We start from the raw sequence: 16,683 nt of genomic DNA, 5'->3' as shown, positions 1-16,683 counted from the left end.
GGTTTCTCAGTTAGCAAGCCAAAAAAAAGAAATTGAAGTGATATATAGGTGGGTGTTCGTATAGTGTTTTGATTTATAGCGAAGAAGAAAATTATATTCTAAAATTTCTTTTGGTTGAAAGGAGATTTAAAAAAAGCTATCAAAATCAGTTTATAAATGCAAATTATCATTTAACTCTCACCCAAGATCCATACCATTGTGTTTATCACCATTCCAACAACTCGAGAAACAAAAATTTTGAGAAACTCTCGAACAATATCACTTAAGTAAAAAAAAAAATCACAAAAAATGTTTTCAACAAACACAAAGTCAATAACCTAATTATTTCACTAAAAGAACACAAACACACAAAAATAAACATATTCCAAAGGCTTATCACCCTGCTATATTTCATACTAAACCAGCCTAGAATCAAATCTTGAAAGACCATTCACTTCGAAAATACTTGTAACCGTTCTAGACACAAAATATGAACAGTTATGTAATGATTGTGAACAATTCATTACTTTGTTCATTGTGGTCTAGACTCAGACCGTGTATTGAAACAATGTCCAAAGGAAAAAATATAAGTCCATCTCATACTAAATACACCAAATTTTCACAGTCTTGAACTTCACTTTTGCTTATAAGTTCCTAAACACCTGAGACTTCAAAAGTTCATGAACCCTATAAATCTTTACCAGTCAAAACTTGTATCTTGGAACTATCTCACAGTTATAACAGATTTGATATTATTTTGGATCACCCACCCTTGTGGATAAGGGACATCTAAGGCAGCCAAGTGAAGATGCCAGTTCAGTATCCTCGAGCAAGCTGGTGGAACACCTTCCATATCGCTTTCATCTGCTACCACCTGCTCTATAAATGTTTTCTCCTGCTTGGAAACACACCATGTCATGTTCAAGTAAGATTACAAAGACAGTTCACTGACCACAAGAGATAGAAGTAAAAAGCCATACTTGGAAACTTTCCTTCACTGTGTCTAGATATGGTAATCGAAAGGCACATGTGTGTAGTGGAGACAGTCAACACGCCATTTCATAGCAGTGTAGTTTTCAACGGAAGTAACCCTAGAGTTCCAAGTAACCGTAGAGTTCTCAAGTCCGTCCATGTTTTCCCATCCATTGATCCCTTCATACCCATCAAGACACACATAATCTTCCTAAGGTGCTTATCTTAATAAGACATAAAGTCTAGGGTTAAACATATAGATAAGATACCTGAATCTTCCAAGACCTAGCGTATGCTCTTGACCCATCGTCTGAAAGTGTAGTAGCTGCACATAAGCTGCATCCTACAATACTTAGCTGGTTAGGGTCTTAGATATCAAACTAAAAACGAAATAAGCTTTCTGATACTCAGGTTATGAAGTTCTTGGACTGCATGTGTATTTACGAAAACAAATGATGTGATAAAAAGAGAAGTAATGGAGGAGACCTGGTGATCTTCGCCTAAGTCCACCATCCACCATGAAGATATACGTTTTTCTTCCATCCAAGGATATTTTTATAGTTCAAGCCAAGTTGCAATCATATAAAAAGAACAACCTTTGGTGGACCATACCACATGGGTTTTTGAAGCTAAAGCCTTCGGATAAGTGAGTCTTGAAGTGGGGCTACTGGATGTAATGATGATTTTCTGTTAACATCGAGAAATTTAAAGCATAAGGAACTCTTGCTCCAGTTAAACTCCTTCTCATGGTTCTTGCAAGACGACTTCAACGATCTCCTTCACCGACCTACCTGCTCACACGACAATAAAACACATAACTTTCTCTAAAATTCATTCACCCTCTTTTTCCGTTAGTAGTTGCCAAGAATCTAGTTGCATACCTTTCTCGGTACCAACATCGAAGATTCCAACTTTGGTATGTAGTGAATCTAATGACACAACAAAGAGAGCTATACTTACCTGTTGAACGGAGATGATGCCTCGTCCAGCATCAAAGCAAGCACCAGAGATAGAGATCCTTCCATGATCTCTGAGTTGACTCAAGTTAATAGAGAATTTGCTTAGATTTCATCGAAGCTTTGCTGACCATGGCTGAAAGAGTAGATATTTACAGTTGGAGCTTTAGACGGTTACTTTGGAATCGATGAGGGGGATTGAATGCTGGACAGTGGATGAGTGGGTTAATTAGGCATAAGCTCGGACCCAAGTAAAATCAATGAGACGTTACGGAGAAGATGGAAATGCGATCGACGAACACAAAACCTGAAACTTTTGTCGGCAAGGTGCAGAGTGGAAGTGATGAAAGATAGGTTTTACTTGGGCATGTTATTTAAGAAATAGAATCCCATTCGTCAAGAATATTATGTTCATAATTATAGAGAAAAGATGCCACATGTCAACAAAAGCCCCATGGTATATGCTAAGGTGGAGGCCTAAGAAGAGAGAATACTCAACTTTATTAGTATAGATAGATATAAAATACTAAACCCATAATTTTATGAATGATACAAGAGCTTCAGTTTGATCCTGTCCCAAGTGCACAATATATAAGAAAAAACAGAATTTAACAAAATGATCCCTAGGGTTTTAGACAGTTCAATTGTCATACTTAACCAAGGATCCTTGGTATACCTCGCTAGCTCGCATGTCTTGCCGTTTTGACACCTCTACTAGTGCCATGTTCGTTTGCTCACCCAGGTGATCCATCTGGGTGAAGATGCAAATAGATATTCGTTCTGTGCATTATAATGCTACATCCAGATGGATCACCCAGCTGAATTTTTAAAAACTCATCTCAAATTCTCACTCAAATGAAGGTGAGTCTTGATGGTGCATCTGGCTGCAGATGCATCTAGTTCAGTCCAAAATGATAAATGACAAAAATGACTTTTTAAAATCAAAATATTATTTTCAAACCGTAAATTATATTTTTTTTTGCATATACATTTTTCCGCTATAACCAAAAATTGCATTTCAAAACCGTTTTTCTGCAAAAAAAAAAAAACGTAAAACGCACATTTCCATAAAAACACATTTTTCGGCCAAACCAGTAAAATCACACTTTTCGACCAAGACCGAAAACGCATTTTTCCGTCAAAACAAAAAAAAATGCATTTTTCCGCCAAAAACAAAAAACGCATATTTCCGCCAAAACTCCAAAAAGTATTTTCCAGCCAAAACCGCAAAAAGCATTTTCTCGTCAAAACCGGAAAAACATAATTTCCCGCCAAAACGGGAAAACATAATTTTCCCGCCAAAACCGGAAAACATAATTTTCCCGCCAAAACCGGAAAATGGAATTTTCTCGCCAAAACCGGAAAACATAATTTTCCCGCCAAAATTGGAAAACGCATTTTCTCTCCAAAACCGGAAAACACATTTTCCCACCAAAACCGGAAAAATGTATTTTCCCGCCGAAACCGCAAAAATGTATTTTCCCGCCGAAACCGCAAAAATGCTTTTCCCGCCAAAATCGCAAAAAAAAAACTTTTCCCGCCAAAATCGCGAAAAAAACTTTTCCTGCCAAAATCGTGAAAAAAACTTTTCCAGTCAAAAATACTTTTCCCGCCAAAACAGCAGAACACACTTTTCTCGTCCAAACCGAAAAAACATATTTTTCCGCCAACCCCATAAAAACGTATTTTTTCCGCGAAACCCACAAAAATGCACTTTTTCGCCAAAAACACATTTTCCTCAAAAACCGCAAAAATATTTTCCGCCAAAACAGTAAAAATGCTATTTTTCCGCCGAAACGTAAAAAATTATATTTTAGCCATTTTATTAACAAGTCCACCTGGATGCAGATGAAAGTTAAAAAATGAAAAGCAAACAAACATAGTTGCATTCAGATGATTCATCTGGATGCATGGACGAAATGAAAAAAACGAACAACACCCAGATGGAGCATCTGGATAAGACACCTAGATGGACCATCTGGATGCATTTTCCAGATGTACAAACGAACAGACCTAGATCTCACATTGAGATTGTCTAAACGAACGTTGCTAACATATGAAATGTGAATATAGTCACGTAAATGTAATAAATAGATGAATAAAATTAATTCTCACAGGCCCTTAGAGTATCAGCATTAGTGAACCCCATCAAAAGGATTCACAAAATATTTTTTTATTATTATTTTTTTTCTGTTTGATTTTTGTTTTTTTTTCAAAAAAAAGAAATTTATTAATCGGACCAATCGCGGGCCGCCACGTGTCGTGGGACCCGCGCTACAGTGATGATCCGGGTTCAGTGCAGTGAACTCCCAAGAGGCAGGTTGGTTGCTTTTGTTTATTTTAATATTTTTTTTTCGAAAAATGTGTGAATTCTCCATGGAGTTCACTGATGCTGATGCTCTTAATGTACAGACACGCGGCTCCTACATATGTAGAGTGAAGCACATTTATCTCTAAGCCTTTCATGATGATTGATGAGGGTTGCCTATAGTAAAAAGTGGCACATAAACATCGTAGCGAGCATCTTAAAACCCTATAAATTCTAACAAGCTAACTTCATTTCAGATCACCAATATCTATACAACAGTCCTCCGTTGAGGACAAAACACCATGAAGAAAATGGATCCAAAATATTCACCAACAACCTTAGCTCTCTTCTTTGCACTTACCATCTTCCTCTTAGGCCACACTGAAGCCAATAGACCAACTCGCCCCCGTGCACCTCCACCTCCACCACCAAAGCCAAGAGCGGCACCAACTTCTCCTCCTCGTGCATCACCAGTTTCTCCGCCAAGAATGCCACCAAACTCTCTTCCGCGTACACCACCAATGTCTCCACCAAGGAGTGTACCAACGGTTCCTCCACAAACACAACCAGTGTTTCCACCAAGTATACCACCAAATTCTCCTCCTCGTGGAACACCAGTGTCTCCCCCAACGATCCCGTCACGAACACCTCTTGTGTCTCCGTCAAGAACACCACCAATGTCTCCTCCACGTGCATCACCAACCTCTCCGCCAAAAACACCACCAACCTCTCCTCCAAGTACACCACCAGTGTCTCCGCCGAAAAGTCTACCAACAGCTGCTCCACAAACACCATCAATGTCTCCACCAAAAATACCACCAACCTCTCCTCCGCGTGCACCACCGGTGTCTCCGCCTAGGAGTCCGCCAATGATTTCTCCACTAGCACCACCTGTTTCTCCGCCAAAACGTCACCAACCTCTTCTCCACGTTTACGACCGGCGTCTCCACCAAAAAATTCACCAATGATTCCTCCACAAACACCACCTGTTTCGCCACCGAGAACTCCATCAACCTCTCCTCTGAGTGCACCACCCGTGTCTCCGCCAAGGAACCCGCCAACAATTCCACCAGTGTCTCTTCCAATAATACCACCAGTGTCTCTTTCACCAGTCTCTCTTCCACCAGTGTCTCTTCCAAGAACACCACCAGTATCTCTTCCACCCGTGTCTCTTCCAAGAATACCACCAGTGTCTCTTCCACCAGTCTCTCTTCCACCATTGTCTCTTCCAAGTATACCACCAGTATCTTTTCCACCCGTGTCTCTTCCACCCGTGTCTCTTCCAAGAACACCACCAGTGTCTCTTCCACCTGTGTCTCTTCCAAGATTACCACCAGTGTCTCTTCCACCAGTCTTTCTTCCACCAGTGTCTCTTCCAAGAATACCACCAACGTCTCTTCCACCAGTGTCTCTTCCAAAAACACCACCAGTCTCTATTCCACCAGTGCCTCTTCCCAAAATACCACCAGTCTCTCTTCCACCAGTGTCTCCGCCAAGAACACCACCAATTTCTCCTCCAATAATACCACCAACAATTTCTCCACAAACACCACCAACCTCTCCTCCACGATCACCACCCATGTCACCGCCTAGGATTCCACCAACGGTTTCTCCACAAACACCTCCATTGTCTCCACCTATAACACCACCAATAGCTCCTCCGCGAGCACCACCTATGTCTCCTCCAAGAACACCACCAACCTCTCCTCCGCTTGCACCACTGATGTCTCCGTCAGGAAGCCCACCAACATTTCCTCCAAAGGCACCACCTATGTCTCCACCAGAAGCACCACCAACCTCTCCTACGCTTGTACCACCTGTGTCTCCACCAAGACGTCCACCAACAGCTCCTCCACAAACACCACCAATGTCTCCGCCAAGAATGCCACCAACTTCTCCTCCACGGGCACCACCGGTCTCTCCACCAAAACTTCCACCAGCTGTTCCTCCACAAAGAGTACCACCAGTGTCTCCACCAACTTCTCCACCACGTGCACCACCGGTATCTTTGCCAAGGTCCCCGCCACCACCTCCACCTTCCCTGCTTGGAATATGCCACCGTAGGATTGGCCCCCAATTAAGAATATGTGAAAATATCCTAAGTATTATCGATCGTATTATAGGAGTTGGAAGTGTGCAGGCATGTTGTTCTATCCTCCGTAACCTGTCCGATGCTGATGCACTTGCTTGCTTGTGTGAGTCAGCTAGAGCACCACGTGGAAGTCTCCCTCCTAATATCAGCACACTCTTCAGGAATTGTGGCCGCGGTTCCAGTACTCCTCCAGGCTTCACTTGCCCATGACCACTTCCTTTTGCCACCCAGTAACTAAAATTATACTCAATATACACTCAAACCGTAACTCTCCTATTTTCATATAACTTGAGCTTTGTAACTTTTATACTTTATTCCAAATGTGAAATAAAAAAGTTTATAAAGATTATATTGGCTTACCATTGTGTAATTATTATATTTGTTTCTTAAACATACGAAACCTTCGGAGTTCATGGATAGCGCTCCGAACTTTTTTATCGAACAACTTGATACACACGTAAACATAAATCTCAAACAAAATGCATGCAGAATCTAATGTTTTTCTCTTTGGATTTCAGCTTAACAAGAATCTGTAACCTTTCGGGAAAAAAGACCGTAAACTCGGCGTCTCCTATATTTCTTGATATTAACCTTTTCTGTTCGTATAAATAAATAGAGTCAAATTCAAATTAATGTAGATTTTGATTTTTTAATGAACTGATTAGGGAAGACGAGCTATTTACCCATTTCCCCACGAGAAATATCGTATAGCACCGTATCGTATGTTTCTCAAATTATGACCTCATTCTGGATTTCTCCGAAATAAAAGTTCTAAACCTATTTCTTCATGAAACTTAAGCTTACTATAGATTAAAAGTTCGAAATCCATGGCCCCATAAAATTAAATTACTTGGTTTAAAAATTTTACTGATAAACCAAAACCATCAAAATTTTAATAATAAACCAAACTAAACCAAATTCAAAAATTAAACCTGACTCTACAAAAAAATAAAACAAACCAACGCTTCTGGTCTTCTTATTCCTTCATCAATCTGTAACCATGGCTGAATTCAAAGACTCAGAAATTTTCGAAAACCCAGCTTGAAGCCATAGTAGTCAAGAAATCAAAATCATAAACCCACAAAGTTTCTTCCTTTTTCTTTTACTTCTACGTGAGACTTGTCTTCTCTGATCCATTGATGTTCTTGTCTAAATATTATTAAACTTGAGACACTAATGACAGTTTTCTCCAATTAATAAGAGATTTGATTTATTCAGAATGGGGCTGAAGGAGAAGACATAAAGAAACAATGTGTTAATGGTGATAGAGGTGGTGGGGCCGTTGAATCAAAACTTGTAAACCATTGGGTTAATGGTGATACTAATCTCTTTATCTCTCTTGAAGAACATGTCTGTATTGCTAGCGACGAGATTAACAAGCATATCCAAAACAATGAGAGAAGAAAGAAGAAATTAATTAATGGAAGCAATACATATGTAGATGAAGAAGTGATTGGTTAGGGATTAGGTGAAGGAAAAATTGGGTAAAATCTGGGGAAAAAGGGGTGAGGAAGAGGATGATGGTCGGGTCACGCTTTTTGTTTGGGTTTAACTGAATTAGGTTTCGGTTCTATTTAAGAGTTTTTTTTGTTTGGTTTTGTGATTATACCGGAAATTGTCTTAACCAATACCAAATTGTGTTTCATGGGGAAATATGTTTTATACGATACTTCTCACGGAAATAATTCGTCCTCTCCCAACTGATTATTTAACAATTTTGTGAAAAGAAAAACATAATGTTTAACCGACTGGATGACGATACACATATTATAAACTACATCCAGTAAATTAATAAAAAAATGCATACATCCATGACCTTAGATTTAAACCGTGCGCACATGGGTTACTTATCATATAAAATCACTTAAGAAGTTATATTGTATAAAATTCCATTTTTTTAGAGTAAAAATAAAAATAGAGAAAAATTATTTCAATCCTACTTCATTTTCCACTCCATGAGAGTGGTGAACAAACAAAAAATAAATTTCTCTATTTATGAAATAAATTTTATTATGTAATGAGATATGAAGTTGGTTTAGCGCATTTTTACTCTATTTTAGAGAAAAAAATAGAATAGGAATAGAGATGGTATTAGAACTTATCTTGCTTTGAAGAATCTCGAAATAATATATTGCAAGAAGGGTCCTACCTAAGTATCCATTTAATCTGTAGGGAGATGAAAAAGGCGTGCGATAGAGCCGTCAGAGGCATTACATGTCCATACCAAAAGGATCCCGCTGCATACTTAACTTTGGCTGCTGCCTCGCTGATAAAGAACGATGGCACGGGCAGCGGAAAAACTCTGTTGACAGGTTCATTCGTGGATGAGGTATTCGATCCAAATCCACAAAATAAAAAATAATTAAAATAAACTAATATATTAAATAAAATAAAATATATTATTTTTATAGATCCATTTTGTTGTAGATATAAATATTTAAAAATTCTAAAGTAATCTGCCTTTTTCTATTGTCAAAGCGACTAAAAAGGCGTTTTTAGAGTAGCTAATATTTATCTCAGCAATTAAGAAAAAAAAATAAGAATAAGGGATAAACAAGATAAAAGCTCAAATATCACATACTTTTAGTTACTTTTTGCAACAAAATTTTTTTTCTACAACAACACTTAATATGAAACAAAGAGAATATTATACAAGAGAAACCGATGGAAGATCTCACTATTGTCCATGTTCTTACAAACTCATAATTAGAACCAAGCTCAGAGATGCTTAAAAACATGGCTAATGGAGAGTTCTTAAGGTGGGGTTCTTAGCGTAATATAAGAAACTATCTTTTAACTTTTAGCTTTTAAGAACCGGTTCTTAGTTTTTTTAGTTAAAAATTAAGAAACAGTTTCTTATATTTCGTTAAGAACCTCACTCTAAGAATCCGGATTAATCATAGTTCATGAGAGAGAGAGTACTGTGGGGTAACACTTGCCTAAATCTTTAAGACCTCATTTAATTATGAAATTACTGTTAGGCAATTCGAGTTAAATAATAAAGGTGACGACGTTTTATATTCAATGCTTTTCATGGCTCTATAAATAGTAGTATGTACTACCCACAAAGCCTCACCACAAGCATTCACACTTTAAAATCAACAAATACATAAAAATGGTCTCAAAGAGCTCAACCACCATTAGCCTCATCATCATCTTCCTCATCTTCAGCCTCGCCGAGGCTGACCTCTTTCTCTCGCCTTCACCGGGCTTTGGTACGTGTCCTAGAGATCCATTGCAACTTGGTGTATGCGCCAATGTCCTTGGCCTAGCCAATGTCATTGCTGGCGACACCAGAGCACGGCCGTGTTGCAGTGCTATCACTGGCCTTACGAACGTCCAAGTAGCCGATTGCCTCTGCTTTGTCTTCAGGCCACTTCCTTTGGTTTACGGTATCGATAAGGCCGTTAGAACAATATTTTTCGCTTGTAATATGGTTTTTCCTATTGGCTTTCAGTGTCCACCATCACCAGTATCTAGCCCTTAATCTCACCTGATTAAAAACGAGAACCTTATCCAGTAACTACTTACAACGCAAGTATGCTTTCTTATTCATGTTATACAGAGTTGATGTGTGTTTCGTTGTTAAACAGGGCGTAATAATAAGGACTACAAATGTTGTTATGTGTACGAAGAATAATACTTGAATAAATCTGTTATGTGTACGAATCATAATATATAATTAAGTGTTACGTTTGTTTTGTTCCCCATATCATATGTTAAAAAGAGCAAATTGCGGATTTAGTATGTGAGAATATGATTTCCCAAAAATTTGGATAGAACCTAAATGATAAAAGATATGTATCAGTTCAGTTGAATATCTATGATATTCAACATATAGTTGTGACACCCCGATTTACATAATAAAATGTTACGATAAGTAAATAACTCTGATACCAAAATGTGGCACCCGCTACTTTCGAAATATAATAAATTGATAAAAGTGAAAATAAAATAATAATACAACTCAAATAATAATAATCTTCATATCATAATATAAAAGTCAATACGATACCAAAAGGCCTAAAAGCCCAACATCGATAACATTCGAAATATAAAATACGACATAAACCGAAAGTCTGAAATAGGAATAACATAAACGATAAAAGTCCAAAGGCCTAAAGGCCCGATAAAGATAAAAGCGGTAAAAACGATAGAAGCCCAAAAGCCCAATAGCACCGGTCCGATAATCACTCCTGCTCGTCGGTCTCACCTGAAAGGGGGAAGAAGGAGGGGTGAGCAACAGGGGAGTTGCCCAGCGAGGTATGGGATGCTAAACCGCAAACCACAGACTGAGTTCATAGCACTACTAAAATGTAGGCCTAGCTCTAGCATGAAACAAACACGGTGCCTATTACACCACACATAACAATCAATATTCGGCTAGAAGACTAGCCGTTACAACTCATGCGCTTATAATACATAGCTACTCTCTGCACCACGCATCTCCTCATAAGGATATATACATATACTTGAAGCGTCGCTAGTACAGTCTGTCTCTGTACCCCCGCCCATCGTAGCGTCGAATGCAAACGTCTCTGCACCACGCCCCAAACAGTAGCGTCGAAGCTCAAACGTCTCTAAACTCACGCCCATACCACACCGTAGCGTCGAAGCTCAGACATCTCTGAACTCACGCCCTCATCACATAGTCCCTACTCATAACTATGTATATACATATATATAGCAGTTCTTAGCATCAATCATTTCACACAATCGTTGAATCCTCTATTATCCTAATTCCAGTTAACAATCAATATCATTAATGAACAAGCAAGACTCTCAAATAGACTCGATTCACAAAGACGGATCATGTTTCGAAACTAAACTTTCCATAATGGTAGTACTAAACTAGCTCGGGATTTAACGGAATAGCCCTCACCTTAGCAATGAAGAGAAGTGGTATATATGACCTCCAGCTGCTCAAATGGACTCCAAATCTGAAATCAGATCGAAATTTCGAGTCAGAACGCCTTTCGAACGGTTTAAAACGGGTATTTACGGAAAAGTCAACTCGCTGGTCAAAGGTCAATCCGGTCAACCCTTGACCAGAAATCAATTTGTCCTAACCGACCGGTTTACCCTAACCGAACCGAAATCAATTTAAACCGGCTAACCAATCGTTTAACCGAGTCAACCGAGTTGACTCACTGAGTTGACTCGGACGAGTTGACCGAGTCACCGGCGAGTTACCGGCAACGGTCAACGGCGGCGACGGCGGATATTCCGGCGGCTGGGGACGGTGGTCCGGCGGTGGCGACGTTTTCCGGCGGCGGCGCGTGTACCTCACACGCGCGCAGAGACGAAACTTCCGGAGGCGCGTGCGGCTTCGTCCGGACTCCGATTGAGGCGTTTTTGGTGGCTACGGATTCGTCTCGACAAGAGGAACACGATGGTAGTCTTGGATTCATGAGATTCATCACGGTTAGGAAGTTATGGGCGATTTACTAAACGGAAACGAAACTGAGCTTAAGGAATGCGGTTTCCGGCGATTACCTAGGGTGTTTATCGATGGTGGCAAGCTGAACGTGGTCACGGCGCACGGTTGCTCCGGTGACGAGCTCAGGTGAGCTTTCTTCCTTCTTCTCCTTCTTCTCTCTCTCTTTCTCTCTCTCTCTCTCTTTCTCAAGCTTTAAAGAAGATGGAGATGGTGGGGAAGAAGGTGGAGATGGTGGAGAAGAAGGTGGAAGTGGTGGGGTTGGAGAAAAAAAGTGAGATGGTGGGAGTGGTGGGTCATTACAATTCTCCCCCACTTATAAGGAATTCGTCCCCGAATTCATGTCATAAGCTGACGTGCCCAATGTCATCATAGCAAAACCTCGAATACTAATCTTCGCTCGGCCTTTCAGGTCTCCTCCTGAGTCTTATCTCCCTCTCCAACGAACTCGGACAAACACAGTCGATATTCCCCGAACTGTTTTCTCATGATGATCCAAAATCTTCAATAGATGATAAGGTCCATAAAATATTTATGAACTCACTTGACGTCTACTGCAAAATAATTATAGCGCCTTCTCAACTTTTGCAATGCTGTCATATGAACTAAGTACTAGAAGGTTGATATACTGCTGATAAAGTAATAGCAAGCAACTAATCCAATCTACTCCAGTGAAGGATACAATTCCATGTGTCTCGGTTTAAGCTCATTTATCTTCTGAGTCTTAGGTCCCTCCTGAAATGTCCTTATTTTAAGGTATGCCCATATGTAGCTCCAAATCCTTACGGTGCTTAGCTGCATAAATCCTCTGACGTCATGGGCTTCCGAAAGCCAATCCTTGAGCATGTCCTTTGCTCTACGGTCTCTTGAACCATTAATAGTTCTAACTCATATTGCTCCCCCACTTTGGTCCAACAAAGTGGTGTACGACCAGACCCACCATAATACTTCGACGGTGCCATCATAATACTCAAATGATAACAGGTACATCACGATGAATTCCTGATCGCTCTCAAACTCTCCATAACAACAAGCTCTCCATAACAACAATCTAAATTCGCTTATCTTTCGGTTAGAAGATCCCTCCAAAAAGACTAAAACTTAACCAAACGCGAATTCACAAAATTATGAAAAGCTCTTAAGTCAAATAAGTTGTGAGGTAACTCACACCAGCCAAAACCAATCATACACGAGGTTCACTAATCTCGAACTATACAAGATAACCACAAAACCACAAATATTAACACAAGCAAGTATGATAAGAACATACCCGCTATCGGCTCAGCTCCTTGGGGATCTCCAACCGTAAACACACGTGGAGCGATGGCTAAACGCTTCGGTGGTGGTGGAAGCGCTGCATTACCCCTCCTCGGACAGTCTCTGAAAATGTGACCAGGCTGGTTACAACCAAAACAGTTCCTAACATCCACTACTGGTGCTGCTGCCGCTGCTGGTGGCGCAACCTGGGCATCAAATAGCCTATTCCGACAAACCCTACTCTTATGTCCCATCTTTCCACAATAAAAGCATTGTATGCTCGGTTTGTCCCATGTCCTCTGTTGTGCCTCTGAAGTCCCTCCAAACTTAGGCTGATCTGCCTTGGAGTACTTCTGCTCCTCTGCCAAACCTGCCTCCTGCTCGGCAGCTTTCTCCACCAAGTCTCCCAATCTGTGATAAGTGACGACACGGCACCTGTTTCGAATCTCTACTCGCATCCCACTCAAAAACTTTCTAATCAAGTCTTCTTCTGAAATGCCCACTCCTGCAAATCTGCGAAGTTGGTTGAACACAACCTCATACTCCCTGATAGACATCTCTCCCTGGCTTACATGCTCGAACTCGCACTTCTTCCTATCCATCGCTTCCTTCGGAAAATATTTCCTATCGAACTCTCGAATGAAATCAGCGAAGGTAAGTCTCTCTGGCCCAAAATGGCTCAATCGTATTCCCTCCCACCATATAAGAGCATCTCCACGAAGGTACTGCATAGTCAATCTGAGCGACAACTCTGGTGGACACTCAATAATCTCCAGCTTCCGCTGCAAGGCTAACTTCCAATCGTGTGCAGCTACAGCATCCACTGTCCCGCTAAAATGCTCCATCTCCATGTTTCTCATCTGACATGTCAGCCTGTAGAACCTCTCATTATAAACCGGGTAAACATGAGGTCGCGGTGGTGGTGGCCGTAGATCCTGAACACCATGAGCAAACTGCTGAACTGGACCCTGCTGCAGTGGAACCTGTGGAAGGGGAACCTGCTGAACGGGATCCTGATGATCATGCTGAGCTGGAATCTGCTGATCCTGTTGGACCTGAACCAGTGGAACTTGCTGAACCTGAATCTGCGGTCCCTGCTGAACGGCAGCCATCTGACGAGCAACCTCCAGAGCAGCTACTCGGGCGGCCTCCTGAGCGGCCTGTCTGGCTGCCTCCTGGGCAATCTGCTGAAGTGCTTCCTGAGCGGCCTGTCTAGCGGCATCCTGAACCATCTGTCTCAATGCATCCTGATCAACTGGTGGAGCCGCGGGTGGTGGAACTGCGGGCTGCTCATGCTCATCTACCTCGTCTCTAACGGCTCTGGCGGTCTGAGCACAGGTGGTTCTTCTCCTTGGCAGCATCTAAAAGGAAAGCGAAAAGTTAACTTACGCTGAACTTTAGATACCAACATTTAAGGAGCAGTGATATCGAACGGAAAGGTGCTATTTATTTTTATTTTCAAAATTCTCAAATCCCCGAAAATATTTTGAAATCGTTTAAAACCGTCAAAACCGAATAAAACCAGGTCTCCAAAAATCGCCATCCCGGGTCGGAGCCGGGACGGAACCCGCTCTGATACCAAATTGTGACACCCCGATTTACATAATAAAATGTTACGATAAGTAAATAGCTCTGATACCAAAATGTGGCACCCGCTACTTTCGAAATATAATAAATTGATAAAAGTGGAAATAAAATAATAATACAACTCAAATAATAATAATCTTCATATCATAATATAAAAGTCAATACGATACCAAAAGGCCTAAAAGCCCAACATCGATAACATTCGAAATATAAAATACGACATAAACCGAAAGTCTGAAATAGGAATAACATAAACGATAAAAGTCCAAAGGCCTAAAGGCCCGATAAAGATAAAAGCGGTAAAAACAATAGAAGCCCAAAAGCCCAATAGCACCGGTCCGATAATCACTCCTGCTCGTCGGTCTCACCTGAAAGGGGGAAGAAGGAGGGGTGAGCAACAGGGGAGTTGCCCAGCGAGGTATGGGATGCTAAACCGCAAACCACAGACTGAGTTCATAGCACTACTAAAATTTAGGCCTAGCTCTAGCATGAAACAAACACGGTGCCTATTACACCACACATAACAATCAATATTCGGCTAGAGGACTAGCCGTTACAACTCATGCGCTTATAATACATAGCTACTCTCTGCACAACGCATCTCCTCATAAGGATATATACATATACTCGAAGCGTCGCTAGTACAGTCTGTCTCTGTACCCCCGCCCATCGTAGCGTCGAATGCAAACGTCTCTGCACCACGCCCCAAACAGTAGCGTCGAAGCTCAAACGTCTCTGAACTCACCCCCATACCACACCGTAGTGTCGAAGCTCAGACATCTCTGAACTCACGCCCTCATCACATAGTCCCTACTCATAACTATGTATATACATATATATAGCAGTTCTTAGCATCAATCATTTCACACAATCGTTGAATCCTCTATTATCCTAATTCCAGTTAACAATCAATATCATTAATGAACAAGCAAGACTCTCAAATAGACTCGATTCACAAAGACGGATCATGTTTCGAAACTAAACTTTCCATAATGGTAGTACTAAACTAGCTCGGGATTTAACGGAATAGCCCTCACCTTAGCAATGAAGAGAAGTGGTATATATGACCTCCAGCTGCTCAAATGGACTCCAAATCTGAAATCAGATCGAAATTTCGAGTCAGAACGCCTTTCGAACGGTTTAAAACGGGTATTTACGGAAAAGTCAACTCGCTGGTCAAAGGTCAATCCGGTCAACCCTTGACCAGAAATCAATTTGTCCTAACCGACCGGTTTACCCTAACCGAACCGAAATCAATTTAAACCGGCTAACCAATCGTTTAACCGAGTCAACCGAGTTGACTCACTGAGTTGACTCGGACGAGTTGACCGAGTCACCGGCGAGTTACCGGCAACGGTCAACGGCGGCGACGGCGGATATTCCGGCGGCGGGGGACGGTGGTCCGGCGGTGGCGACGTTTTCCGGCGGCGGCGCGTGTACCTCACACGCGCGCAGAGACGAAACTTCCGGAGGCGCGTGCGGCTTCGTCCGGACTCCGATTGAGGCGTTTTTGGTGGCTACGGATTCGTCTCGACGAGAGGAACACGATGGTAGTCTTGGATTCACGAGATTCATCACGGTTAGGAAGTTATGAGCGATTTACTAAACGGAAACGAAACTGAGCTTAAGGAATGCGATTTCCGGCGATTACCTAGGGTGTTTATCGGTGGTGGCAAGCTGAACGTGGTCACGGCGCACGGTTGCTCCGGTGACGAGCTCAGGTGAGCTTTCTTCCTTCTTCTCCTTCTTCTCTCTCTTTCTCTCTCTCTCAAGCTTTAAAGAAGATGGAGATGGTGGGGAAAAAGGTGGAGATGGTGGAGAAGAAGGTGGAAGTGGTGGCGTTGGAGAAAAAAAGTGGAGATGGTGGGAGTGGTGGGTCATTACAATAGTAGTATTAGAATCTGATGTATATCCGAACCTATTTCAGTCTATTAAAATTATCCAAAGATTTTAACTGATATCGACCTAACCCAAAATTAGTCTGGCTAATTTAACCTAAAATTACTTCATAACAAAATATCAGCGAAGCGACATATAAGGCTGATTCTTATCACGAGTGGGTGATGGAAATATTCCTCATGGAGATTGTAAATAA

The 16,683-nt window shown here is 41.3% G+C and overlaps 4 protein-coding genes across 5 annotated transcripts; 1 reads left to right on the top strand and 3 right to left on the bottom strand.

The window, feature by feature from the left end:
* Positions 1-4,483: 4,483 nt before the first annotated feature.
* Positions 4,484-5,068, bottom strand: LOC125590663 (glycine-rich cell wall structural protein-like; the record flags this gene model as incomplete). Its single annotated transcript, XM_048764333.1, has 1 exon — positions 4,484-5,068. A coding segment is annotated over one exon (585 nt), but the record flags the coding sequence as incomplete, so codon positions are not given.
* LOC111201901 (glycine-rich cell wall structural protein-like) lies at positions 5,056-6,564 on the bottom strand (the record flags this gene model as incomplete). The annotated part of the gene is made up of 1 exon (XM_022694241.2): positions 5,056-6,564. A coding segment is annotated over one exon (1,494 nt), but the record flags the coding sequence as incomplete, so codon positions are not given.
* On the top strand, positions 6,564-10,017 carry LOC125590070 (14 kDa proline-rich protein DC2.15-like). The gene has a single exon (XM_048763024.1). It carries the CDS (start codon positions 9,423-9,425, stop codon positions 9,792-9,794), a length of 372 nt encoding a protein of 123 aa, XP_048618981.1. The 5' UTR covers positions 6,564-9,422; the 3' UTR covers positions 9,795-10,017.
* LOC125590069 lies at positions 9,299-16,615 on the bottom strand. 2 transcript variants are annotated; one of them, XM_048763023.1, is made up of 5 exons: positions 16,240-16,615; positions 15,626-15,683; positions 11,804-14,362; positions 11,190-11,247; positions 9,299-9,800 (listed from the first exon to the last, which is right to left on the bottom strand). In XM_048763023.1, exons 1-3 carry the CDS (start codon positions 16,467-16,469, stop codon positions 12,944-12,946), a joined length of 1,707 nt encoding a protein of 568 aa, XP_048618980.1. In that variant the 5' UTR covers positions 16,470-16,615; the 3' UTR covers positions 9,299-9,800; positions 11,190-11,247; positions 11,804-12,943. The 2 variants fall into 2 exon arrangements, 1 of the variants encoding a protein (XP_048618980.1); XR_007326281.1 differs by lacking the exons at positions 9,299-9,800; positions 11,190-11,247; positions 11,804-14,362 and adding exons at positions 14,705-14,956; positions 15,895-16,143 and having other exon boundaries at positions 16,240-16,474.
* Between the last annotated feature and the right edge of the window lie 68 nt (positions 16,616-16,683).

This window comes from Brassica napus, chromosome C7 (genome assembly GCF_020379485.1).
Source record: "Brassica napus cultivar Da-Ae chromosome C7, Da-Ae, whole genome shotgun sequence".
In the NCBI taxonomy this organism is placed as follows: domain Eukaryota; kingdom Viridiplantae; phylum Streptophyta; class Magnoliopsida; order Brassicales; family Brassicaceae; genus Brassica; species Brassica napus.
The sequence above is the reverse complement of the archived record's forward strand: the minus strand, read 5'-3'. Positions and strand labels throughout refer to the sequence as shown.